Here is a 25,766-nt window from a genome sequence, read left to right on the forward strand (position 1 = left end):
GGTGTGGTGACTCCAACCCCTAGAACTGTTTTCTTGTTTTCTATTCACCAATCTCTGTGAACAAGGACACGTGAGCACTGTATCTGTAAGGCTTTGCCTTATATCTGGATCTCTTTGAATTGGTTTGGTAGGGAGCTTGTTTTGCCTCTTACTGTTAAAGGAATTGAAAGAGATTGCCATATGGTCTGGTGTAGTTCACGTACACAACTGTGATCCAGTAGAGGAAAGGCAAACTCCCAACCCCCCTACTGCTGTTTCAGAAAGGAACAGACAGGAGGAAGTAGGAGTGAGAACAGATTTCTGGATAGATTGGTAGGCAGTGGGGTGAATTCTTAGCACTTCCCACCAGAAGTTTATTCTAATAGGCATCGGGTTTTAACCATCTAACTGCTGCTCAGGAAGCTGGAACATAAGGATGAAGAGCAGATGCATAAAAATAGATTTATAGGGCTAATTTCAAATTTAAATTATTTTGTAAACTGAAACAAGGCTGTGGTGCTCTCAACCTGTAGTTTTGTGAAGTTAACCTTGGCTTGATTTTTTGTTTGTTTGTTTCTTGTTAATTTCTGTTTTTTTCATACTTTATGTACAACTGAATGTAAGCACTACTGGCTATATCTGGAGAAGAACACTGCTGTAGCAGTATTCTGACTGACTGAGATTTTAGTAACATTGACACCTGGTAATGGAAATGTGTGTATAATAGATTTAAAGTGAATGAAATACATCAAATGCAACAAAGACCTTTTCTTAGTTTCTGGGTCTCTTTAAAGGAGAGGGGTAATTTTGTCTTTTTGTTCCAATGCAGTATAATAGGAGCAAATGAATTTCTGTGTTGCACTGATGGCTGTTACTGGTCATCAGTTTCAGACTGATTTAAACCAGAGTTAAAGCAGTAAATGAAGTAAACACACCAAACCTCAAATTGGTTAGAATTAAAATTAGTGTTTGGACTAGAAAAGAACTTTTTGGCTTTCCTCTGGATTGCATATGAATTTATACATGTGTCATCTCCACCCCCCCAAATTGAATAGCTCAGTAAGTCTTTACATTAATTGTGTAAATCTGCATTTGCAATGAACTCTAGCTTTGGGTGCCACTGGAAGGGGTGGTTTGCATTCACCTACCCAGCCTTGGCCTTAGGTCTGAGGGGCACATGACTGCAGGTGATTTCTGGCACTGATGGTCAGAACCATCATTTTGGTGTGACTGGATTCTCTGTTTCTGTAGCACAACCAACTCACTTCAGAGTGAAGGAAGGAAGTAGCACAATTGTCCCCTGAGTCTGAAGGAGGAGAAAGGGGTAGGGATTCAGGCTGGGTTTAGGTGAGTGGGTTTAGTTCCTGTTATCCTGACAAAATCAAGTTATTTTTGCTGCAGACCTACAGATGCTGAAACAGTGGTAGAACCCAACATGACTGTTTTGACACCTATGAATAAAACCTTGCAATTAATAAGGAGCTCACAAAATGAGAAATCTATGTAGTATTTATGTGCTAGGGACACTGTACTCCTATCATATAACTGTTCAGTGGACTGTTGCATTTTGATTTGTTTCGTGGAGATGCATCATCTGACTATGTCAAAATACTTGCATTAGTGTAATCTGGAAGCTGTTTTTCTTTTAAGTGCCAGTGCACTGGGATCCTGTGTTTAAAACATGAAATTTATGGATTTTGTATTTCCTTGCACTCTCAACAAATTCTGAATAACCTTCTGTAAATAATGATCCTTATTAAAAGATGAATAGCTGCAAAACTTAAAGGGTTTTAATGTATTTTTTTCATCTCCTTCTTCCTCTTTTGAAGAGGGGAGATTTGCATTTCCTCTCCCTTATGCGCTTGGCATAATAATGCAGGAGCACAAGCTAAAAAAAAAAAAAAACCAAACAAAAACCAAAAAACCCCCAAGAAAACAAGTGGTAACAAGCAACAGTGTTTCATGATGCCAGTATTGCTGCAGTTTGGAAAATGTGCTGTACCAGGAAATTGTCTAGTCTCAATTAAAATTTAAAGAGTCTACATTACAAGTAGGTAGTTAACTATGTAGTCACCTCATTGATTTTTTTATTTTATTTTATTTTTTTTTTAAATTCCTTAAAATGAATATGTTTAGTAGCAGAAAGCATTCAGTGACAAATTTTCTTAGTTGTTCTTTAAGGCTACTTTTCTGTTTTACAATCTTTTTTTGGATGCTATTTCCTTGAACACTAGTGACTGCATCAATGAAGATGAGCTGCTGAATCACTTCAGATAAATCAGGTTTGGAAGGTATATGTTAAACTACTTCCAAATAGAGGCTGCTGTGACTCCTTTCCATTAAAAAGATCCAGGCTGAATAGTCTTAACCCTTGCTGAATCTTATTACAATTTGTGTTCAGATGTCTGGATTCAGGTATTTGGACCACAATCTTTAGTGTTACTTTACTGTAAAATTTTTTATCAGTGCTCTTATCAGTGTTTTAATCTGCAGCATGATAGTGCAAATTTTGTGTCTCTGTATTGAAAATACTAAGTTTTACATGAATTAATGATACCAAAATTCAAAGCTACGTGTAAGTTACCTGTCTTATAACTGATTCTGATATTGTGATGTATTTTCAGTTGTACTTCATGAAAATTGTGGGTTCTCTGCACTCAGTTTTCACAGCTGTTTACGGTGCTCTGAATCTCTGTTTTCTGTTCTACCAGTGTCAATTCCCTTGCACCTTCTGAAATCAAGAGGGATTTCCCTTTGTGTATTCAGTCATTACATAAAGGAAATTTGGTTTATTAGCATGTGAACTGGGCTTTACTGAATACACAGAGGACAAAAACTTCTCGCAGTAAGAATTTAGAGAAAGAAAATGTACATTTTTTGGGAGGTAGAAGACTATTCTTATCTTTGCTACATGTTTGGTGCTCATCCTTCCATGTAGATGAAGCCAAAAAAAAAAAAGGAAAATATAGTCCCGGGTTGTTGGTACTGCAGAAGGAGAATAAGGGTGCCCAACTTTGTGGCTTAACTCTTAGGTGATTTTAGATTTGTGGCCTAATCTCCACATTCAAAATAATGTAGAGAAGTCAAGCTCCAACTGAGCTGTGATGTGGCTGACCAAAATCTATCATTTACTGATTTAGGTTAAATAATTGTGGATTCAAGTTTAACCTTTCTTCTGGATTATTCTTGATTCACATCAGCTTCCCAGTGTTGATCACTGCAGATTTGCAGAAGTGGTGGAGAAAGTGTGTGGCAGGAATAAATGATCAGGGCAAGAGAAGGCTGGAGTGTGCTTCTGGCAACACTGTCAAATCCCATTACTTAAGTTCTTAAAACAATAATGGTAGTGCAGGTATGAAAGTTGCCTTGGACTTGTTAGTCAAAGATGGTGTAGAACTGTCAGTAGTTTTGTATTCTCTTACCAACCTCCATTAAAGGACCTTCTGAAATCAAGCTGCAGAAAGTTGGTACAGGAAAGATAAGGACAAGTGTGATCACTTTGCATTTTCATGTCTCTGCTTACTCACTGTGAAAATGTTTCTTAGAACCTTTCTTTCCACTCCTACATGATCCCTATCTGTAATTTTCACCTGTGTTACTTAAAACTATTAAAATTATATAGATGGTAATACAATAGCTTATATTTGCTGGAACTTAATCCATAAACAGTTAAAAATGAAAAATTTCAGTGTTTTAATGTGGGAATTTTATTGGAGTCAACATAACCAATTCTTTTACTAGTTTAGATTTAGCTACAAAACTTTGTACTTCACTTTTAATGCAGAAAAAAATAGCCAGTGTTATATAATGAAGGCCACAGCATAAGAATTGCATGCTGAACAGTGATACTGTTATTTTGTTACACAGTTGTTTTGTGAATAAGTTTTTCACATACAGTAAGAACCAAATAATTCGTATCTGTGCTGTGCACATTGACAAAGGGCATCCAGTTTTTCCTCTTGTGTCTGCTTCTTGTTTGGGAAAAGATGCTGGTTTTTTTCTCTCTCCCCCTTCTTCTATTCTCCTCCCCTCTTTTTTTAATGTTGTTTATTTGGTAAGGAAGAATTTATGCAAGCCATATTCTTCTCCTCCCAATCTTTTCATGTCACTGACTTTTGAAACATCTATTACTTCATTTTTGTTACTGGAGTCCTGGCATTTTTAGCTCCCCTTTCTTCCCCTTAAATAACTCTTAGGCAATCTTTTTCTTTTTTGTGCTTCCTAAAGAAACAACTGTGTCAGCTGTTTTTCTTTAAACATCAGCTTTTTATGTGGAATAGTCAATATCCTTTTTTTACTCAGTCTTTTGTGAAAGCGCCTCAAATAGATGGTTGTGTTGAGTAGCAGTCAACATATGGGTGAAGAAAACAAGGATTAGGGACTTCAGTGATTGGGTAGTTGCAGACTGACAGGTCTAGAATCCTTTGACTCAGTCAGTTCTCTCCTGATTTTTCTTTCAGTAAGTTTTCAAGAATAATAATAAGCATGTCCTTAATAACACTGGAAGGAATGGATAAAAACTATAGGCAAGTGAATTCTGTCTAGGAATTACTGCATGACTAGAAAATACTCTCTTTAAACACAATGACATTTGATGTTTGAGTGACCAAATTCAAGAAGCAGAGCCCTCAAGAACTATTGTGCATCCTGTATGTAAAATTCCTATGTGATCAATGCATTCCCAGTGTTGGGTTGTAAACAAAGTCTAGAGAATTCTGTCAGAATAACTTTTATGATACAAATCAGTACTTTAGGCTTAAATTTGTAAATTGTGAAAATCCAAGGTCATTTGTTAGCATCACTAAAGAAGAGACTCATATTGTGTTATTTGACCTTTCTTTTTGAAATGTATAATAAGATGCTGATTGTTTTCCTACAGCTAGTGAAGCAGTTAATTACTTCTTTATTGGGGTTATTTGGACAGTCTCATTGCAGATAAAAGTACTCAAAAATCAAGGTTATTTATAATAAGGGAAAACAATTTGTAATTCTTGCTGGTTTAATATTTGTCCATTCCACACACCAGACTAATTTCTCCATATATTTATTGAATATATAATTTCTTCTTCTGTCTCTTAGCAGAGATATTTAATTTTTTGTTTGTATTTCTTCAATGATGCAGTCAGAATTAATTTTTAGTGCTGTTAAATATAAGAACACATTTCTGGAAGGGTTAATGTGTATCTCATTGGCTTGGTAAGACTTGAATTTTGTACTCTACTAAATTCTATAAACTATTTTATTATAACATATTTGTGTCATAAAGTGGCAAATGGCCACTTAAAACATTCTTACAGTGGATAGCAATCTGTTTTGTCTAGTAAAAGCATGCAGCGGAGTTGTCAGAGCTGCCCCCCATCCTCTCACCCCCCAGAGAAAAAAAAATATCTGCCTTTTTGTTGTTATTTGACATTTTGGTATTACAGATTGACTGGAGCAGAAAAAACTTTCTTTTAACTCTTTTCTTGGATTCTACTGTCAAAATACTGTTTTGAGCTTGCATTGTGTCATGTTGCACTTGTATTCTTGCTGCTCTCGTACTACATTTTGTGGAGTTTGACTTGGTTGTCTCCAGCACCCTTTTCAGAACTTCCTCTTTATGATAAAGTCCCAGCCCAGACCCCTGTCTTCTAATGGTATTAATGGTTTTGAAAAGTCCAAAGAGGAAGCAGCAAACATCGTAGCACTAAACATCTCATGATCTCAGTGTTGTAACCCTTTGTTTAGGGCTTGGTTGTTTCCAAAACAAAGGAAATGTAGCTGATGGATCCCTTTCCAGTAACTGAGTAGGCTGAGAGATTCAGTGATTATTACAGGAATTCTCATGACTAACTGTTCATTTATGAAGTATGAATGTATACTTAGTTTTGTTACATATTTGGGGGGGAGGGGACATGAATGAATGTATGCTTGTTATGCTTGCTTTCTGTGCAGTTGGTTACAACTTTTTATACTTTTCTTCTGGAGCAGCAGCAAATAGTGCAGCTCAAAGTTCCTTATGAACTGAGATGCCTTTCAGGGTGCTGTTTTGCTCTTTATGTTCATGCACGACCCATGTATTCATCACATACAGCTTTTTGTAGAAACTTTTGAAAAGCATTGCTTTAGGAGTAGTTGAAGCAGGGAATTTAGTTACACAAGGCTTAGTTATGCTTTTTTGATGCACTGTTAACATTCATATGTTCTCTGACCTTAAGGCTTGTGAATCACTTATTTCTGTGCTTGAGACTGCTGAGTAGGATGCTAATTATTACTGAGATTATCAAACCTAGATCATACAGTTACATATTGGCCATGTAAGGCACATTGTTCATGCTGACGTATTGCAAATATGAAGGGCATACCATTAAACATTTTTTATGAGCTTGTTAATCTTTTATTTCTTCTCCTTAGATAGATTATTGTAATAGAAGTCTTTGCATTTGTCTTTCACTTGTCTGTCTCTGTTTGTGTCTTCTGTCCCAAGTATTCATGGTTTGTTAAAACTACAACAAAACTGATTAAATACACAAAGTGCGGTGCTGCCTAGCAAGAGAATGGTAGTTGCCTTTTGGTCACTGAGCACAGACCTTTAAAATAGCTTTGCAAGTTCACAAGTTAACCTTCTTTGAGGCTCATTCAGATTTCATTTTTTACTTTGATTTTGGTGCTGTTTGTTAAACATTTCACAGTTTGGCTTGTAGTTTTTTTGTTTTGTTAGTGTGAACATCTATGGTTTGTCCATTTATGTGCATTTGAAACATTCTTTTGGAAGTTTGTTGTTTCCTCTTTATGTAAAACAGAGCGATTCAGCATTCAGGATTTTCCTGTAATGTCATTTACTTTACGAGCTTGCTTTCACAGGGGCAGGTTAAAGTCCTTGTGAAGTCATGGCAGTGTAAATTTTGAGACAAGCTATAAAATTAACAGTGTCAACAAATAATACTACAGTTTCAATCCACATAGTTTTAATAAAACACTTTTTTATACTACATCCATTATCAGTCTCTCAACTCAGCAAGACAGTTAAAGGAAGATGATTTTTATAAGTGTGGATCTGCTTCATTTGGTTTCAGGTTCCATTACTTTTTGTGCAAGCAGAGTTGGGAAAGCATGCCAGGAATGATCTGGATCTTTTATAAATTTGTTTTTAATGTGACAAGATTAAAATTTAAATTTTGTGGTTACCTGTTGAGTTAAAGCAAGTAAAGAAATTTGGCAGAATATGAACCCTGTTGCAATACAGTTGACCCTCAGATATTAGAGGAGCTGGGGGCAGCTGGGCTTAATTCTGGGCTCAATTCACCTTTAGTAGGTCAGAAAACAAGGGTCTGGATGCACTACTAACACCACACTAGTAAAGAAATTACTGAAGACGTGCTGGATGAGGTTTCTTACCCCCAGATTAATGAACACTGTGGTTTAGTAAAGCAATAGTAGGCAAGTTCTTTTGGATTGCCACTGATAAGTTACTGTCTGCAAAAGAAACACGTGCAAAATTCCTAGGCTGTGGGTACTCCAGAGAGATTTCCTGAGGGGGCCAACCTGGCCAAAAACGACAGGTGTACAGATTTATACTATGGAGACTCTACAGAATTAAGAAGAGAAAGGGAGGGGGCACTTGAGTGTTAGAATCTCACCCAAAGGCATCCCAGTGGGGGGAAAGAGAAGCTCAACCCATCAACTGGTGTCAGGGGTCAGAGGTGTCCCTGCAATGGGGTTTCTTCCCTGTGATGGTATCTTCTCTCACATCCTTTCCCCAGTTGGCTGTTTTTATACTATTTTACCTGACAGGTGGAGCTTGACTCACTCTTGTCAATCATATCTTTATTATGATGGATGCAAAGCTCTCTTGCTTGGCATTTAAAGGCATAGGCTGCAGAAAATTCAGTGTGCAGCCTCAGTGAGGGGTGGTCACCCTTTGGAGGTGGGTAACTTTAGGGATGGAGGTGTGTTTTTTTATATTAAAGTGAGATTATAATGCACATTTGAAGAACAGCATTTGTCAAAGGGTAGCAGGTTGTTGGCCCAGGGTATCAAAAGTGCAGTCAGTTGGTATTGTTGCCACAGGGCATGACCGTGGCACCTCCACCCTGCTCCACCCTCCATGCAATTTCTCTTGGAGTTGGCACACTGAGCAGCCCTGATAATGCCAACATGTGGGGTAGTCATGGTGCACAAGCCACTTTCCACATGCTCCAAATGCTGTACCTTTTCTTAAAAAGTACAAATGCAGTCTGGGTCATTTCTAGCAATTATTGCAATCATTCCACATTGCCAATAATACTGAGCATTGCTTGAGGTGAAGGGGAACTGATGCTTTTTTTCTTCCATAAATGTTTTGGTAAAAGGTTGAGTATGTGGCAGCTCACCAGCAAAGATAGGTACACTGTATACCAACATGCACTCTTGTTTTTATTGAATTACAATCATTACTGTTGATGACCATTAGAGGATGGTCCCTGTCCCAAAGTGTGTATAGTCCAGAACAAGCAGAAAGAAATTCAGACATACTAAACATAAAATCTGAGACTGTTTTCTGGTTTGTTGGAGAAAGTATAGCAGGGTCTACTTGGCTTGTCCTTTTTATTTTTTTGCTAAATAATTTCGTAGGTGTTGTAGGACAATAATAGCTTTTTGGACATTTGTGGGGTACTGTTCTTAAGGGCAAGGAGGAGTGGAATAAAAACTACACTGGTGCTTGTTTTATAGTGTCATACTTGGTACAGCCTGTCATACCATTTTAGAGTAACTAAAATTGTTCAGAAGCAATCTTACTGTGGTCTTCTTTCAGCATATTAGGTACCTTGTCTTGTTTTAGTGGTCAAGAATTGTATTATGAAATGACTTGTTGATTAATGCATTCACATCTCATGTCAAGAAGCTCTCCAGAGTCCTGGCATCCTTAATCTTGATGACTAGATGACTAATAACTTAGATTGTGAGGGTGATCTAATTGTACTTGCATACTTGAATGAAGCTCAGGGAGTTCATGAGGGAAAACAGCCCTGAGAAAACAGAGAATTCTGATTTGTTCAGATATTATTACCTGAAAAACTGCTCTTAAATTATGTACCCTGAACTGTAGTAATCATTGCTATTCCAAGGAAAATATGAGGCACAACTGAGTCTGTAAGCTTCAGTTAAAAATATAAATAAATTCCTCCTTGACTGGATGGATGTTGTCTGGCGACATTTACTGGAAGTGTCAATTTGTCTTAGCTGCAGTGGAATCTGCCTTGAGCTACAAACTTGTGCTTCTCCTAAGTTTGCTGAAACACTAGAGAAAATTAAAAGCTTATTTTTCATCCTTTCTGTAGCTGTGCCTCTGGTTTTGCAAGGTTGGAAAGAAATGGTAACTTTTCTTATCCAAAATTTTAACTCTTTTCTCTTGTTTTATTTGTGGGATTTTACATCTCTACCTACATGTTACCATGGTAAGCAAGTCACAATTAATACATGGCATCAGTACCCAATAGCTTGACTGCCTCTTGATAAGAAACAAGTAGTGATTTCAGAAAATTAGAGGAGATACAGACAATTCTGCACTATAAATGGAGTGAAGAGATTCTTTTGGATCTTCTGAAATTCTGGGGAAAGAAGGAAGAAAATACCATGAGAATATATATATACAGGGAAGAGATGCCAGGCTGGTATATAGAGTGGGTATTTCTGAAGTTCCTGGCTGTCTGCTTTTAAAAATGAGGCAAATTTAGTTTTCTGGAAGAAGCCCACTAAACTTGGCCTCTTGAGTATTGGGATCTGACCACTCACCTTCTGTTATCCCATCTGCCTATAACTGGATGGAATTTATTCCAAGAGTTCCTGCTACCAGCAGCCTGATGTTCAGCAGGCGGATGTGGAAGTCATTTAAAAGCATCTTCCATGTCCAGGTCATCTCACCAACTCTTAGAAAAGGGAACTACATACTATATACTATTATTTTAGTTCTGCTGAATGTGTCCAAACCTGTGGACTCATCTTTAAATGTTGCTTTCGTTCTTTCAAACTTCCGTGGGGAAGGGTAGAAAGAAAGACAGCAGTGTGCCCAGGTGGCCTGGAAGGCCAATGGCATCCTGGCTCGTATCAGGAATGGTGTGGCCAGCAGGAACAGGGATGTAATTCTCCCCCTGTACTTAGCACTGATCAGGCCTCACCTCGAGTACTGTGTCCAGTTCTGGACCCCTCACTTCAAGAAGGAAATTAAGGTGCTGGAGCAGGTCCAAGGGGAGAGCAATGGCTGTGAAATTGGAAAGTCTTATTAGGAGAGGCTGAGGGAGCTGGGGTTGTTCAACTACCTGAGGGGAGGCTGGAGTCAGGTAGGGGTTGGCTGGAGGAGGAGAGGGCATGGCCTGAAGCTGTGCCAGGGGAGGTTTAGGTTGGATATCAGGAAGCTCTTCCTCACAGAGAGAGTGATCAGGCATTGGAATGGACTGCCCAGGGAAGGGGGGAGTCACCATCCCTGGGGGTGTTTAAGGAAAGGCTGATGTGGCACTTAGTGCCATGGTCTACCTGGTGTGGTGGTGTTAGGTCATAGGCTGGACTTGATGATCTCAGAGGTCTTTTCCAGCCTCAATAATTCTGTGATTCTGTGTAAACAGCATCTGATATCAAATGCACAAGCAAATAAAAAAAAACCCTTACATTTCTAAGTAGTATGTCTTTATCAGACAGTGTTATGGAATCCATACTATTATGAAAACCTAGGCAGTTTGTTTAAAAGATGTGGAAGGTGAGTATATGTCATGATCTCCTTGAATCTGCTAAAATACTACCACATTTAACAAATCTGCCTGGGTGACGTACAGAAGTAATAGAATCTATCTACCGTTATTAAACAAGAGGAGGTGCTGGGGAGTAGGGCTAAAATGTTATTCACAGAAATGTCAAATATCTACTTTGTGTGTAATTTTCATGGATTCAGAGTTTTTTAACAGCATCTCCATTTTTCATGTGCTCTTGTGCTTCACAAAATCTCTTGCAGTAGTAGACATTCTTCCTTACAGCACTGGTTGCTTTATGTGGTCATCAATCTTAAATTGTCTGTATTGAAATCAGAACGTCATTCTAGTGCTGCTATTTTTTTACTGTTTTCCTGATGAAGTGTCCAAGAGGAAACTGCATAAGAGCAGTGTACTGCTCTGACAGTTTGCCATTGTGGACACTTGCTCATTTTCATCTTGTTTTTCCTTATGAATTGTAGGTATGTTGTCAAGCACCTTTTATTTTTAAAAGCCTCTCCTGCTAAATAATGATTGTGCAATCAATTTTTGGCTCTTTCAAGATACCAGTTATCCCCTCGTTGGGTAATACAGTTTCCCACATAGCTTTTTCCTTCTGCCATTTTGGGTACAAGCCATTTTGCTTGTTAGTTCAGATTTATGTAAATAGATTTGTTTGTTTGTTTTGTTTTTATTCCAGTGGGAATGTCCCATTCTTTTTTTTTTCTCTTTGGTCAAGTCCAAAGCTCATTCAATAAATCTGTGAGGGTACCAATATACTAAATGTAACAGCATTTGTCTATAGTTCCACCTTTTGCCTTTGCCTTAAAGGGGAAAATCTGCAAAATTTTACCTTCTACCAGCAAAATAGTTTGGTGTATATTCCAATTGACTGGCATTATTTTGAGAGAAGGGTAATAGTCATGCCATGCAAAGCCTCATGCAGTAGTTGTTACTATGGCAAAAAATATATGCAGCAATTTCCTTTTCATAAAAATTAATAGTCTATGCTGTCATGTTTTCTTCATGTGAAATGTCTCCTATAGTACTCATGCTATGCAACTCCTTCTGTTGTAGAGAAGTCATTAATGTTTGGTGCCAGTGGCAGTCATTCTCTAAACCTTTATTAACAAAGGGCTTTATATCAGCAGTGTACCAATAAATTCATGTGATACAGGTGAAATTAGTTTTTTTCTAAATTGAGTCAGTACTCAACAAATATTACCTGTAGGTAAAATAGACTTTAATTCAGTGCTCTGGTATTACCTTTTGGTACTTGGAGTATGCACATACTCATGAGCTCTTCTCTAGCTGCAAATTGTAAAATCTTCCACTAAGGTGCTTGGATAATCAGAATCATAGCAAAGCAAATGTGGCTCATGTATCCACTTTGGGTGAGGCTACAACGCCAAAGTATATTGCACCGGAAGTTGGAGGGGTTAAAGTACCTGTGTAAAGTGTCAATTAGAGGCAAAAAGCCTTGATCCATGACCAGGTCACATTCAGAGATCAGCCTGGAGCTGTTACTTCTGTGCCAGCAGAGATAGTGTAATTTCATGGCAGAGTATGTCACAATTTTTCAGAATGCCTTTTTTTTTTTTTCTTTGCCTTTTCAGAAGTGTTTAAACAGCAGTTGTATGCAGTGACAACTCTTACTTCAAAGTATCACAAATTCTCCATATTAGTTATATTTATGAAATTGTATTTATAAAGGTGTATTTAACTGAAATCATTGTGCTTTGAAATATGGTATTAAAACAAAGAAAGAGTCAACGAATAATTGAGCTTGGAAGGGAATCTGGAGGCCGTCTTGCACATGCCCCATACTTAAGCAGGGCCACCTAAAGCAGATCTTCCAGGACTATGTCCAGGAGGCCTTTGAATGTCTCCAAGGATGTAGACTGCACAACTTCTTTGAGCACTGCACCAGTGCTCAGGCACCCACACTGTGAAAAAGTGATTCCTGATGTTCATAATGTGGCTGTTGCCTCTGGTCCTGCCACTGGAAGAGCCTGGCTCCATCATCTTTGCACCCTCCCTTCAGGTATTTATATACATTTATAAGATACCCCTGAATCATCTCCAGACTAAAGAGCCCCAACTTTCTCAGCCTTTCCTCACATGACACATGGTCCTGTTACCATCTTGGTGGCCTTTGCTGGATTTCCTCCAGTATCTCCATCTCTTCCTTGCACTGCTCTGCCCAGCACTGGACCCAGCATCCCTGGTGTGCCATCACACCTGGCAGAAGGATGAGGTCACCTTCCTCCACCTGCTGGCAATGCTTCTATTGCAGCCTGGGACATCCTCGGCCTTCCTTGTCTCAAGGGCACGTTGCTGACTTATGTTCAACTTTCCCACCTGAAACCTGAGGTTCTTTTGTGCAAAAACCCACTTTCTAGCTTTGTAAGAAGCCACAATGCTAAGTATTTTTTACAAAAGTTAACAGAGTTAGTGTCTTGTATGGTTCAGTTTATATTTCCACTTGAAGATGCAGGTGTCTTGATGGTGATGGTAGCTCTGTAGTTCTGACAATTTGCAATTGCAGTTCAATTGTCTTAACAGACGGTACTGAAATCACTGTTACTATTTTTAAGTCCTATATTAAAATAGAAATGTGCAAAATGGGATACAAATAAAAAAATGGTAAGACTTAATATGGATCTAGAAGAGGGAAGATTTGCATACTGTTGAAGCAGGTTTAAAATAAATGTAATACAGCAAGATAACTGCTTTTTTTTCCTCATTCAACAACTCTTCTTTTTCTCTGGGAAAAATATTTTGGCAGAAATTCTTAACTTTTTATTATTTTTTGTATTAATGGAGGAAAGGACAAATGTAATAATGTTTGGTATCTTTAATTGGCCTCATATTACACATGAGAAATATCCCAAATTATTAAAATAGCTCATTTAAATAAATAAAAAAAAAAAGTCTTACTGATGAAAAAGGCAGGTAGTGGCTGACCTGAAGGTGTCAGCTGAAGGACCCAGTCAAGGTCAGTGGATTGCTTCCTGGGCTTGAACAATAGTTCAGTCAAGCAGGACATGACACTTTGGGCCCAAGAGCATTACAGTGGTATAAACACACAGTTTTTGCGGGGGAGGAGAGAGCCTGTAAAACCTGTGGTCAGCTGAAGGCTCCTAAGGTTGATGCTAGGCAAGGCCCATAATGTTATATTTTACCTCTCTAGCACTTTGATTTTTGGCTCCTAATGCTTTCTCAGGCTTCTAGTTCGCCCCCCCTCCAGCTTTTGATTTGTTAGAAAAATAGGCTTCATTTGGTAGCATGTTTAGAATGAAATCTTATACAATATCCTATGCTGTTTTCAAATTACTTCATTTCAAGCTTAATGTGTTTGCCATTCAGACACATACTGGATTCTTCTGTAGCCTTTAACTACTAGGGGAAAACAACACACTACATAACTTTTTAATTTTTTTTTTCCCAGGTTCATAATAATGTATCACTCCAATTACATAAGCATACTAAATTCTCATCTCCTTACCTGAGGAACTTGGCTGTTAGAGAGAACATCTGGTTCTGTAGTTGTTAGGAACTCATCTTGGATTCTGCTGTGGTTGTCCTTGGATTCTGAATCTGATTCAGTCTTCACTGGTGCTTAGCACTGACTCTTGGGACTCAGCATGCTCCAATTGACAGAATCCCATTTGACTTTTTCTGTAAACCTTGCTCTGCCCCTCCAGAGTTTCCAGTGGCCACAACCACCAGTCAGGGAGTCCGAGGAAAGATGGGATGTGATACGATACAGTGGGCTTGGGCTGGCCATTGAAATGCTGCTTTTCATGCTACATTTCACATGTTTGTGGTAGCTCTAGTGAAGAGTTTAATGAGAGTAATGCTCAACTGGTTGCCCTATTTGTTTGGTCATCTTTTGTTTAGTGATTCTTGATAAAGCTGCTGGACGTGCAAGAGTAGGTAAAAATGTTAGGCTGTAGGGATGGTGCCAGAAAACACTGGAGCCTTGTCTGCCATTTTTTCCTCAGCTAAGCAATACCAGCAGTTTAGCAATTTGTTCCAAAGTTCCCCAAGTGGGTGGGACTACAATGATTAGAGATACAAGACATCTGGATGATTTTGGTAATACCAGTAGTGTGGCAGGCAGGTACTGTTTTGTTTGTAGAGAATTCTGGAAATTGAAATAACACAAGTCCTGCTGCTGCTTTGTGGCTACTTGCAAACCATTTTGCCTCGTTATTAAAAATAGATACTCTTACTTTTGTGCCTTTGAAATACAAAAATTTCCAAAAAACAACCAACAGCAACAACAACAACAAAAGCTAAGCAATCTCTTCATAGCCTTTGTTGTTGTAAGTACAGTAATGAATTTGTCTTGTTAATTTAATTTTTTGTCTGGAAAAACTGTTTTGTTTCCATCTAAGATGTTACACATTAAATATTGCCTGTTGGGGAATTTTATTTTGGCCCTTGCACTAATGTAGTGAATTTGACAGTGGTTTCTAAAATTCCCGGCAGGGATGAATGTTGTTTAAAGCAGTTGAGAAAATAAGGAAGCGGAAGACTAGGTTGTTAAATATACCAAGTGAGGTGTCTTAGTATGGTGAGGGGCTAAAAAAGCCAACACTGACAGAGAACTTCTGCTAAGTAGAAGTTGCTAAGCCATGTAGGATGTGTATCCTCCATCTTTGCTTCTCATGTAATTACTCTCAAGTAATTCTTGAAAAGAAAATGGATGTGGAATGTAATTATCCATTAAAATAAAAATTGATCTGTTGAAATTTTCTCATGTAGTGTAAGTGAATTTTGGTGATATCCCTAAATGATGCTTAACTGAACTCTTGCTGCAGTCTGTTGGTATACAAAAGAAAGCTCTACTATTCAGATTTACAACAAAATATTAATTCTATTAAACTTTAAAGCTAAACTTCTGGTTCAGTTGAATGGAGAACACCAAAGAGTGTGTAGGTTTAACCAGCTGGTGCATCCTATTTCTTAGTGTTTCAGAGGAAAGTCCTGGTGTTCTCAGTGCCTGTCAGAAGAGGCTCTTTTTGCTGAGAGAAATAAGACCAAAAGCTACCTGTGTCTGAAGTGTACAACTGCAATCTGAACTTATCTGTGAATAAAGTACAGTGATAGAGACTAATGAATCATTCAACTTGCAGTAATATTACATTGACTGCATCAAGATACAGCCATTTTTATTACCAGTTATTAGAAATGATAGATGTGTACAGTGAAGGACTGGATTTTTCTTGATTATATTTGTCTGCTGTGTGGGTTAGGGTACTAAAAGATGTTGGTACAGAAGTGGTGAGAAACATTGACTGAACTGTCATTTTAGCTATGATATTCAGGGGGAGGAGGAGGCTGTTTTCTTGCTTGGAGGGGGCAAACAAAGTATCTATAAAAAATTTACTTGCCTATAAGCTAAAATTGGATATTCTTATTTTATTTCTCATTTTGCAAACTGTTGTGTTTTTATACTTCAGAGGCTTGCAGCAAAATTTATATATTTATATATATATATATATATGAATCATATGTGTGAATCATATGTGTGTGTGTGAGAAAGTAATGTTTTAATTATGCAAAAAAGCCTACCTCTAGTTATTTTGGGGGAAAGAAAGCGATCACTTTAAAATACAACAGTTTGGTGAATGGTTATATCACAAATATTTTTGTGCAGAAGGAACAATTTTGTACTTTTCTAATATTTCACATTCAGTCCCTAAATTGGATATCACTAATGCTAACTGCCATAAGTACTTAAACCTTCAATCAGAAATATGTTGCAAAAGATATCGTGAAGCTTATTTCTTTTCAAGTGTTGGAGTGTTCCTTCATGGACTATTACATTCATGCAGTAAACCACACTTTGAATGCAGGATCTTAAAACATCCTTGGTAAACTGGGCTTTTCCAACTGTCATAGCAGTAATTTCCCAACCAAAACTAATATGTGTCATGTAATTTAAAAGAAGTAAATAAAAGCTGAGAGACAGAGATCACAAAAAGCTCTTTTCCCAGGACGCCATAAAGGGAGTGTGACTTTTGAGTAATGAAGTGATAGCTATTTGTTTATTTTATAAAAATGCTAGATGATGGAAAGAACTGTTAAATTGTAAAATGCAAGTAATTTTCCACACATTGTGAATACAGGAGAGAACCAGCTAGTAGACACTGCAAATATTAGGTTTTAAGTAGCTGTAACTGGTTCTGCTGTCAAACCCCACAGCATGAGTGTCCTGACCTACCCTTGCAAAGAACGGGCTATGTGCGTGGGGAGGAGGAAGGGAGGGAGGGAGGGAGGGATGAAGGGGAGCAGGGTTTCTGGCTAGAAGCCTGTTCTTGTTTAGATTTCAGTGGCAGAAGGCCTGACCTCTTTCTGCTTTCTTGTTCTCTTTTCTGTGCAATTTCATGGTGGCTGACTGGCTTCATGATTAGTCTAAAATAAATCGGGAGTTGATTCTTGTTCTCTTCCAGCCCCTGGCCCTCAGGCTAGATCACTGACTGTAAAGTTTTTAGAAGAATATCAGTTTGATTCTGAGGAACTGTATGGTCTGATTAAGTTTCTATAAAAGGAATTGCGTGTAAGCTCCAAGAGGTCTTAATGAAGGCATAAAGTGCAGAGAAACATTTTTTAGAGCATCGTCCTAGACTGGTTTCTTCTAGGTGACTGTTACAGCCTGTTACCAAACCTCCACAATATAAATCATCATGATCTTGGTTGTGAGTTCGTTGTTTTGTTTTGAGTTTTTGTCAGTTTGGAGTTTCTGTTTTGTTTTAAACCAGACTTAGCTCGTTTGCATTTATGGAAAACTAATTTCTTTTTTGCATCTCTTTCAGTAATAGTTATGCACGAGTGCGAGCTGTGGTGATGACCCGGGATGACTCAAGTGGTGGATGGTTACCACTTGGAGGGGGTGGACTAAGCTGTGTCACAGTCTTCAAAGTCATTCCCCAGGAAGAGAATAGCTGTGCTGATTTTCTTATCCATGGAGAACGACTCAGGGATAAAACGGTAACGATTTACATCCATTTGATTTTCCCAATAAAACTACATAGGACCTAAGAATAGATGCTTGCTTATTATTGCTTGTAGACTGGGAAGTAAATTTATTGTCTCAGTCTAATGCTGGTGCTGAGCTTTTCTCCACATCAGTGATTATATACCAAAAGAGCTAATTATTTGTTTTGGATGTAATACCATGTATTTCTGGAATTAGGCAAGTTGGTCCTTTAGAAACTTTAAAACATATTTTTGCATTGCAGATTTCTATCTATTTGGGGAAACATTCTGCTGTTAATATTTTTTCTCCAATGAGTGTTAGCTCAATCTTATTGTTTACCTTTTCATACTCCAATGGTAGGGTGTTTAATAAGAGTGTTGGAAAATGAGATAATGAGTTGAAAACACAAAATCTGAAGGAATTCCTCTGTAATGATTCAGTTAGTTGTGGAATATAGGTATGACCAAAAGCAGCCATTTTACATAAAAATAGCTTTTGTACTGGAAGAAAGCATGAAGCTAACAGGTCTAAGAATCAGTCTGGTTTGATGAACACATAGGCAGTGTTTATAGATCAGATACATTAAATAATATAACAGTAATAAATTTGTCTTAGTGCCATGAAAGGCAGCCTCACAAAAGGAAAACTGGTGTAGGATCTCAGGCATTTATGACCTATGGAAGACAAAAATGGCTTTCTAGGGCTTACTTGGATACTTCTGTGCCAAAGAGGTTTCTGAAGCAGGGAAACAAGGAAGAGTCGGGAAAGCGTAAAACCTCCATCTTAATGACTTTTATCCAGAACTTACTCTGTTCTCCTCATAATTTATGACTCCTATATAAGCTTAAAGGTAGAATTACATCGTATACCATGCTGCTGATTCTTTCTCAAGCATGCCAGTTTATTCTTTGAGGCAGGACTGCTGAGTTTTTTGCCTTCACTAGGACTGTTGTAGGAAGAGCATATAAATAGAAATTCTGCTGACTCAGTTGTTTCAGGGAGGCATAGTGCTATTAGCAGAGTACCCTGTGTTCCTGCACAGCTATATGCACCTGCAGTTCCTTCCTCACTATGCAGTAGTTCCCTTTAGAACTTTTTTTAGACTTATTGAGGCTGGTTTTTTAGCAGTCTAATTGCATTTAGTGATACTTGACATTTTCTTCTTTATACTTTCAAATTCACAGCTTGCCTTCAGAATCTGAGTGTAATAAAATACTCAGAGCTGAAGCCTGGTTTATTGTTTCTCCTGTATACGCATGAAAATGTTGCAATCATTACTGTCCTGATCTGCTTGTGCTCTTTCTCCTACTTCCCCTGGACAAGCCTTGTTTCATTTCCACTTCTGGTAGAAGGCTTTAAATGTTTGTACTCCAATTCCTCTCTAAAACATTGCTCAGAGCTCATGTGAGTATGTTTATGTTCTCCAAAACTTTATTGTCCTGAACAAGTTTGGTTTGGATTTTTTTTTTCAGGTTTTTTGTGTGTGTCCCATTCTGTGTCCTTCTATACGCTGTCCCCCACTGCCTCTAAATGTTACCTACTAGCCTGTTAGGGCAGATGTTAATCTTGCTGCAGTTTTAGGAAGTTGCTGTTGGAAGGCAACCACTCAAAAACACAGGACACAAGATGGAAAAAAATTAAGCTAGGAAGAACATACATCCAGTGTATATTGAATAAAACTCAGGGAATGAACAAACACAGATTCAGGTTGTGGGAAAGATGCAGGGAGAGCAGTGGATGCAGTTTACCTTGAGCTTGGCAAGGCTTTTGACACCATCTCTCATAACATCCTTGTGAGCAAGCTCAGGAAATGTGGAATAGAAGAATGGACACTGAGATGGATTAAGAACTGGCTATGCAGTAGAGCCCAAAGTGTGGTGATCAGTGGTGCAGAGTCCAGCTGGAGACCTGTGACTAGTGGAGTCCCCCAGGGATCAGTGCTGGGTACAGTCCTGTTCAACATCTTTATCAATGACCTTGATGATGGGACAGAGAGTCTACTCAGCAAGTTTGCTGATGGCAGTATGCTGGGAGGACTGGCTGACACCCCAGAAAGCTGTGCTGTGATTCAGAGGGACCTGACAGGCTGGAGAGTTGGACAGGGAGAAATTTAATCAATTACAACAAGGGCAAGTGTAAAGTCTTGCATCTGGGAAAGAACAACCCCAGGTACCAGTACAGGTGGGGACTGAGCTGTTGGAGAGCAAAGAAAGGGAAAGGGACCTGGGGGTGCTGGTGGATGGGAGGATGACCATGAGCCAACAATGTGCCCTTGTGGCCAAGGAGGCCAATGGCATCCTGGGGTGCATTAGAAGGGGGATGGTCAGTAGGTCAAGAGTGGTTCTCCTCCCCCTTTACTCTGCCCTGATGAGGCCACACCTGGAATATTGTGTCCAGTTCTGGGCCCCTCAGTTCAGAAAGAACACAGAACTGCTTGAAAGAGTACAGTGCAGAGCCTTCAAGATGATGAAGGGATTGGAACATCTCCCTTGTGAGGAAAGGCTGAGGGAGCTGGGTCTCTTCAGCTTGGAGAAGAGGAGGCTGAGGGGTGACCTCATCAATGTTTATAAATATGTAAGGGGCGAGTGCCAGGAGGATGGAGTGAGGCTCTTTTCAGTTATGTCCAATTATAGGACAAGGGGAAACAGGTACAAGCTCGAGCATAGGAGGTTCCTCATAAATGTAAGGAAAAACTTTATCATTGTGAGGGTGACAGAGCACTGGAACTCCCAGGCTGCCCAGGGAGGCTGTGGAGTCTCCTTCTCCGGAGACTTTCAAAACCCACCTGAACACATTCCTATGTGCCCTGCTGTGGGTGACCTTGCTCTGGCACAGGGGATGTACTCGATGATCTTTTGAGGTCCCTTTCAACCCCTAATGTTCTGTGATTTCTGTGAATACAGAAGAGCCAGTGATGCTTTGGTAACAGAGCTATGTATGCATGAATTTCCTCAGACTTCAAATAATGCACTTACACAAGCAATAGCTAATGTGCAATAAATTCACAACAGAGTTTCAGCAAGACCCCAGTGGCATAAAAGAAGCAAGACCCTATACCAAGGTATGTGAGGATGTTGTTAGGTCATGACACTTTTTTTGAAGGACCAAGAGAAATTCTGTTGTACAGGGATCCAGTTATTGATTCTAAAACTGCTCTGATACTTACACTTTCAATATAGTTAATGGAGCCTAGCAATTGGTCTTTTAGTCTGAAAAGATTTGACAGGTCACTATTACAGTTCATAATAAAAAGAAAAGACCAAGAAAGAGAACACCAAGAAGTTGAAATGTAATTGTCTTTCCAACTGAAAGAGTGGAGAAGTATGTGTTCTAAAGAAGGCAACCCTGAAAAGGCTTGTGGAAGTGGCGTAAAATGTTAATTACTGAATCTACTGTTTCTGTGCTCCAGCATCACTCTAATCTCATTTTAGAATGGCCTCAGTAATAATCATAGATTTTTTTTAGTTGGAAAAGGCATTTAAGATTATCAAGTCCAATCATTAACCTGGCATCACCAAGTCCACCACTAAACCATGTCCCTGAGCACCACATCTACAGGTCTTCTAAATCCCTCCAGGGATGGTGACTCAACCACTTCCCTGGGCAGCATCTTCCAGTGCCTGACAACCCTTCCAGTGAAGAAATTTTTCCTAATATCCAATCTGAACCTCCCCTCACACGACTTGAGGCCATTTCCTCTTCTCTGTCACTTGTAACCTAAGAGAAGAGACCAACACTCACTTTGCTACAGCTTCCGTTCAGGTAGTTGTAGAGAGCAACAATATCTCCCCTCAGGCTCCTTTTCTGCTGGCTAAACAACCCCAATTCCCTCAGCTGCTCCTCATAAGACTTGTTCTTTAGACCCTTCACCAGCTTTGCCTTTCTTTGGACACACTCCAGCACCTCAATGCCTTTCTTGTAACCAGGGGCCCTAAACTGAACACAGTATTCAAGGTGCAGCCTCACCAGTCCTGAGTACAGGAGCACAATCTCTTCCCAAATCCTGCTGGCCACACTATCTCTGATAGAAGCCAGGCTACTGTTGGTCTCCTTGTTTACCTGGGCACATTGCTGACTCATATTCAGCTGTCTCTTGATCAATGCCCCCAGCTCCATTTCTTCTGTGCAGCTTCCCAGCCACTCTTCCCTAGGCCTGTAACATTGCTGGATGTTGTTGTGACCCAAGAGCAACAACACTTGGGCACTTACTCTTGTTAAATCTTATGCAACTGGACTCAGCCCATCAATCCAGCTTGTCCAAATCTCTCTGCAGAGCCTTCCTACCTTCAGGCAGATCCAACACTTCTACCCAGCTTGGTGTTGTCTGCAAATTTACAGAGGGTGCACTACACCCCCTTGTCCTGATCTTTGATAAAGATATTTAAGAGAAGTGTCCCCAGTACTGAGGCCTGGGGAACACCACTTGTGAGCTGCCAGCTGGCTTTCACTCCATTCACCACAACTCTTTGGGCCCTGCCAGCCAGCCAGTTTTTTACCCAACTAAGTGTGCGCTCATCCAAGCCATGAGCAGCCAGTTTCTCCAAGAGAATGCTGTGGGGAACTGTGTCAAAGGCTTGCTAATGTCTAGATCCACAGATGTTATACTACTAAAGACTGAGGTAAAGAAAGCATTAAGTACTTCAGCCTTTTCCTCATCCCTTGTTGCAAATGTTTTCCCCCTCAGCCAATACAGGATACAGGTTCTCATTAGCTCTCCTTTTGTTGCTAATGCATTTATAGAAACAATTTTAATTGTCTTTTACAGCAGTATCCAGATTAAGTTCTAGTTGGGCCTTTGCTCCTCTATTTTTCTCCATGTATAGCCTATCTTTGTAATCCCCTGGAGTTCCCTGCCCCATCTTCCAAAGGCCATAAACTCTTTTTTTTCCCAAGTTCCATCCAAAATTCTCTGATCAGCCAGGACAATCTTCTTCCCTGCCAGCTCCACTTCTGGTACATGGGGACAGCCTGCTTCTCTGCCTTAAGATTTCGTTCTTAAAGAGTGTCCAGCCTTCCTGGACTCCTTTACCCTTCAGAACTGCTTTCCAAGGGACTCAGTAAGGCTGCTATACTGCCTAAGTGTGCTCTCTGGGTGCAAGGCAGCAGTTCTGCTGATCCTCCTTTTTACTTCTCTGGGAATGAAAAACTATAATTTTATGACTTCTGAGCCCAAGATGGTCTTCAACCACCCACTCCATCACCCACAAGTCCTTCTCTGTTTGCAAGCAACAGGTTCAGGGGAGTGCCTCCCCTGGTTGCTCCCTCCCTCTCCAGCTGGGTCAGGAAGTTATCTTCCAGACTCTCCAGAAACCTCCTAAACAGTTTCTCCTCTCCTGTGTTGTATATCTAGCAGACATCTGGGAAGTTGAGATGAACCCCCATGAGAACAAGGGGCTAGCAATCATAAGACTTCTGCCAGCTGCTTATAGAATATTTAATAATATTTGAAGTTAGTCATATACAGTTTAGTTAGTTGCTCCGCAGTTGTATTTTAAGGTAGCAACACAGTTTTAAAAAAAGCTTTCTAAACCATTTTGAACATTTCAGTTATTCAGATTTTGAGCATACATGTCTTCAGGAATGTTTAATCTATTGCAGTATCTAGACATCATTATGACTTCTCTGGAAGTCATGGACCATGATTTCCAGTTCACTCATTTTTTTGGAAGGTACAGGCAGACATTTCTGAAAATATTTTTGTGTATTAAAAAATGAAATAATCTTTCAAATGGAGTCTTTCAAGTCACATTATTACTACATTTTTTGATTTCCTCTGCCTAGAAAGTCTTTCTTTTGTGAACTGGCTCAGTTTCCAGAAAAGGTGGAGGAATTCCCTTGTACTGGAACAACTATAGCATGGAACATGGAACGTATTTCTGGGAAACAGGGAAGCATGGGTTTTGAAATAGGTTAGAGAGCAAATGGAAGTCAGATCTATGGCTTTTTCATAAGATATATGGGAATCATAATGCCAGTATTACTGTTCAACCTGTGTGTCAGTAGAAAGGTGGAATTTATTCCAAAGCAACTTGAAATCCATAGGTGAGGCATTTGATGGAGGTATCTTCCAGATGCCTCTTAAATGCTTATACCCAAAAAGAATGAGATCTTTTGTCTCTTGTCTTATTTTTTTCTTGTAAATTAGCTTTACTTACTGCTTCTCAAAGTACTGATTCTAACACTGTATTGCAGTTCCATTCCAATATACCAGATTTCTCCATTTATTTTGTAGGATAAGCAGGCATTTAATTAGGACTATGAATCTCAATCTGTAAATTAGCTGTATAAATTAAATGCTTTGGGACTGAGCATCAAAATATTGTAGTTTCTCATTGGGGGGGGCTTTCTCATAGTTTCTTTATATGCCTGAGAGTTAGGTGGCTTCCAGCCCTTTTACAACAAGATCAGGCTACATGTAGAACTTCCAAAATTATTGTGCAGTACTGAGCTATTTAAAACATCTCACGGGGTTCACAAAAAGCATCCTATTTTCCTTGAGAATAAAATCAAAGTGGGCACCATTGAATTAATTTTAGGAGAAGGAATCTTCGTGTGTAGTTTGCTCAGGTTGTTTCCCTCTGTGATGGAATGTAAGGGTATTTTGTGAAGACTTTGCCATAATTACACATTTCCTCCTTTATTATACTCACCTTCCTAATCTGGCTCCAGCCAGTCTGCTTGGAACAATTGCACTCCCTCCTAACCTGGTCAGGTCTGCTGCTCTCTTTTACTGTGTTTACAGTAGCTCTCTCCTATCTTAATAGCACTCCTGTTAAGCATACATGAGGTTCAAGCTTGTTTTTAGGCTTTGGTGAATTTTTCATTCTTGGATGAAAAGTCTTAAGAGACTTCTCTGTTCTATTTTCTTCTCCATTCCTTTGCCATGCAAGTTTTTACTGAAGGAGGAAAAAAAAAAAAAGTGACTAGTATCTTTTGGATCATGAGTCAGGAGTGACAAATCAAAGTTTAAAATCTTTCTATTGAAGAACAGGTAATTGTCTAAAGGGAGAGACACAAAGCTGAAATTGAATATAAATACTGTTCTCTTCTAAAAATATGCTGTTCAAAAAGCTAATTTATCATTTAATTTTTAAAGTTTGAGAAAAGATTGATTCAGATGAGCTGTAGTACAGTCATCATGCTTTTTGAACTCAAAAAATGAAAAAGAATGCAAATAATAATAATCACGTCAGAGGCCATGGTGGCACTGGGGCCACATGCTCTGTAGCATGAAGGTCATGCTGCTTGGTCCCAAGACTGGAGAAAAGCCTTTGATTCTATTTAGAAGAATAGGCATTCAAAAGTTTCATCAAAAACTATATGCTTCTGGGCTCATAGATTTGGGCTGGGAATGAGAAATTGTGAAGCTAGTTTTTTACAAGTAGTCTTTTAAGCTGTTTTAAGTGAGCTAGAAACCAGTAAAATTGTATCTAGAAATGTTCAATCATGAGGGCTGTTATCAAAACAGAAATATATCAAATGCAATAAAGATTTTTTTCATATTTTTTTTTGAAACAAGCCCTAGATAATGATGCCTATGTCTTACTCATTTTTGTTTAAAAATACTTCAGTTTAAGTGTTGCAGTTTAAAATATGACTTTAACAATTCATCTTGTCTACACAAGCCATATAGTTTCTAATATCTTTAAAGAATGTAGCTTGTAGAAATGCATCAAGCAAGGATTTTTATGAATAGCTATGAACTCCATAGAAATGCACTTAATGACATCTGGATATCAAAAGGAACTTTCCATTAAGTAGTAGTAAGTAGATGTACAGCCCTATCTATATTCTTGAGAGTTTAGAATTCAAGCCTTGATCACGTGGGTCTGAAGCTCTTCTATCTGGACTCTGGTAACTACAAAATTTGCCATTTCATGCAGAGCTGACTGCTTCATACTGGCATGGAAGTCCTGTGTTAGGTATCCAAGTGAAAAAAACCTTCAGAACAGTAACCCATGTTTATTAAAAAGTACAGTTTTGTTAAACTATATAGTCACTTAATTTACAATTTTACAGGGTTTTATTGTGTTTATCACTAGAGATCTTGAAGAAGGTCAACCTAAAAAGATCTGGGAAGGCATTTTTTTGATAAC

At 38.9% G+C, this 25,766-nt stretch overlaps 1 protein-coding gene across 1 annotated transcript in view; it reads left to right on the forward strand.

The window, feature by feature from the left end:
* Positions 1 to 25,766, forward strand: part of SPRED1 (sprouty related EVH1 domain containing 1) — a 63,551-nt gene that overhangs the window by 18,928 nt on the left and 18,857 nt on the right. Inside the window, exon 2 of the mRNA XM_071744326.1 lies at positions 17,507 to 17,681. Within this exon, the coding sequence (XP_071600427.1) occupies positions 17,507 to 17,681 (175 nt within the window). The remainder of the gene's footprint in view (positions 1 to 17,506; positions 17,682 to 25,766) is intronic.

This window comes from Heliangelus exortis, chromosome 5, assembly GCF_036169615.1.
Source record: "Heliangelus exortis chromosome 5, bHelExo1.hap1, whole genome shotgun sequence".
NCBI lineage: Eukaryota > Metazoa > Chordata > Aves > Apodiformes > Trochilidae > Heliangelus > Heliangelus exortis.